The 2516-nt window shown below is 32.8% G+C and overlaps 1 protein-coding gene across 1 annotated transcript; it reads right to left on the bottom strand.

Moving 5' to 3' along the window:
• Nucleotides 1-1180: 1180 nt before the first annotated feature.
• Gbp3 (Growth-blocking peptide 3) lies at nt 1181-1800 on the bottom strand. Its single transcript, XM_073964330.1, has one exon. It carries the CDS (start codon nt 1757-1759, stop codon nt 1295-1297), a length of 465 nt encoding a protein of 154 aa, XP_073820431.1. The 5' UTR covers nt 1760-1800; the 3' UTR covers nt 1181-1294.
• Nucleotides 1801-2516: the final 716 nt, after the last annotated feature.

Genomic DNA, 2516 nt, shown 5'->3' with positions numbered 1-2516 from the left:
TCGTCAAACGAAATTAAACGACGTATAGAGATGGCCAGAGATGCCTTTTTCAAGTATAAACAAGTATTAACAAACCACGACATAAGCCTCTCAACAAAAGCCAGATTTGTGAAATGCTATATATGGTCTGTACTACTCTACGCAGTTGAGACGTGGACCATAAAAATTACCGATGAGAAAAAGCTTGAATCCTTCGAAATATGGGTCTATCGAAGGATTTTAAAGATACCCTGGACCGACCATGTATCAAACCAGGACGTTCTAAGAAGAATGGGATTAGAAAGACAACTGCTGCAACATGCCAAATCTCGAAAAATTGCATACCTAGGACATCTCATGAGAAATGACAAATATAAGTTTCTGCAAACCATTATAAAAGGTAAAATAGAAGGAAAAAGAGGAAGAGGTAGAAGAGAACTGAACTGGCTGAAAAATATCCAAGACTGGACAGGCTGTCAAGATGAAGGAAATGTGATTTCGGCTGCAAGAAATAGAGAGCTGTTTATGCCTGAATAATCATTATAATATAAATAGGAACTTATATTAACACATTTATAATTCTATTGTATGATCGCTTATATCCGGATAACGGATTTGCAAATAAAGAAGAAGACGACAAAAAATTGGGGTTTTGGTCAAGAAAATCGATTTCTGAACCACTGTGCTCTGTCGAAATTCTCCATAACGTTGCCGAAGAATTACTACGTTATAGAGAAAATTCGGTATACAAATACTACATTATGTGGGAATACATATTTATGTTTTATAAAACAAATTTCGTTATAAATTTGTTTTAGATTCGATTCAAAACCTAATCTGGTAATTTTTGTCTATTTGTTTTTTTAATTATTATGATTGGCCTCATGGCTTATCTGTTTTATACAATGGCTTCGCTTAAGAGAAAGGCGTCTTAACATTTTTAAAAATAATAATGACATTCACCCACATGGCACCATAATATAGTACTTCAAGCTGATTGCACGGTCCTCTAAAAATAATGTACCCAAATCATTTTTTTGCAAAATCTAAGAGAATTTCTGTATTCACATACCACCAGCCTTATAATGTGCCTTTCTTAAAGTTGGGTACATGTCGTTATTGTTATTAGTGCCACTTTACATGTTCCTTCTAATTTCTATTTATTTTTTCGTTTTCCTTTTGAAAATAAAACACAAGAACGTTTTTAAAAACACATTATTTGTATATTGTTACACATATGATCACATACATTGAAATAAAATAAAATTTAATCCAGAAACACTTATTTAAAATTTAACCAATACAAAATTTCCTATTACCACACCTCACGGCAACGACCACGACTATCGGGTAAATAACCAGGTTGACATGGAAAATCGATCATTGCCACTGGACTAGCTTTGTGATATGTAGCCGCTTTCTCTGCTTGGTATTCTTGATCGACAAGTTCTTCATTAAATTCCACACAATAGAATCCCTTGCGTATGCTTTTCTTTTGTTGGTTACAAGTCAAACCATCAACGCAAGTTTTCAGACAAGGTTTGGGTAGTTCGGCATTTAGTAACTTCTTTTTACACTTGAACTGATACTCGCAACCGGGTTCAAGTTCGGGTATATTATTTGCAATAATATATCCTGGTTTGTGGGGTGCTAATGTTGTGGTCTGAGTATCGGGCACAGATGTTGTTGTTGTGTCACAATTTGCTAGGGCCGCAAGTACAGCTAAACTCAAGATAAACAAAAGTGTTGCCTTCGACATTGTAATTTGTGTGCTTCTCATGTGTGACTTGAGTGTTCCGTTGAATGCCAGCAACTAGACTAGATTAGAATTTAAAAATTTTTAGTTTCGAGTATACGAGTAATTTCCCGTTTTACTTCTTATAAAAATATTGAGTGTGTTTTTCATTTTGAGATAACCTTTTGAACTGCATTTTTTGTTTTGTCTCTTCTCTTGTTGGGTAATTAGATGAGTATATGCACGCGAACATACATACAAATGTATACATACATACATATATTTATGTACAAACAGATTTTTTAAATATCAAAATCATTTTTCTAGAATGCACAAAAATTAAGGGGGATTTCTTTTTTGTATAGGGAAATTTTGACTGCTATCTGTAATATTTAAATAGAATTTCTAATATTAGCTGCATAATATTTCCCATAATACATAATTCATCTGAAAATCAATTTAAAAACACCTTGTAGTATTTATTTAACAAAGTTTATATTTATTTAAATTTAATTTGTCGATTTAGAGGTGACACACTGAAAAAAATTGGGGCAGGTGCCATTTATTTTATTCTATTAAAAAACGCTAAAAATATGAAAATTGAAAACAGCGTTTGTTTTGGCCATTATATTGCATACGATTAGACATAAGTAAATTAGAGACGGGTTTATTAATATAATTCTAAGGGTAATTTATATAATTCCAAGGTGGGTCACATCCAATTTCCCATACAATCGACGCAACGAGTCTTTGGCACCTCTAAAATATCCAATACCACACAAAATTTGGTGAACATAACAAT

Source organism: Musca autumnalis, unplaced genomic scaffold (genome assembly GCF_047663935.1).
Source record: "Musca autumnalis isolate F117 unplaced genomic scaffold, ASM4766393v1 scaffold_1, whole genome shotgun sequence".
Classification (NCBI taxonomy): Eukaryota; Metazoa; Arthropoda; class Insecta; order Diptera; family Muscidae; genus Musca; species Musca autumnalis.
This window is presented reverse-complemented; position numbering and strand designations above follow the sequence as displayed.

Bases quoted from the DNA above. Each gene is read 5' to 3' on its own strand.
- Gbp3 (XM_073964330.1), bottom strand. From the start codon at position 1,759: ATGAGAAGCACACAAATTACAATGTCGAAGGCAACACTTTTGTTTATC.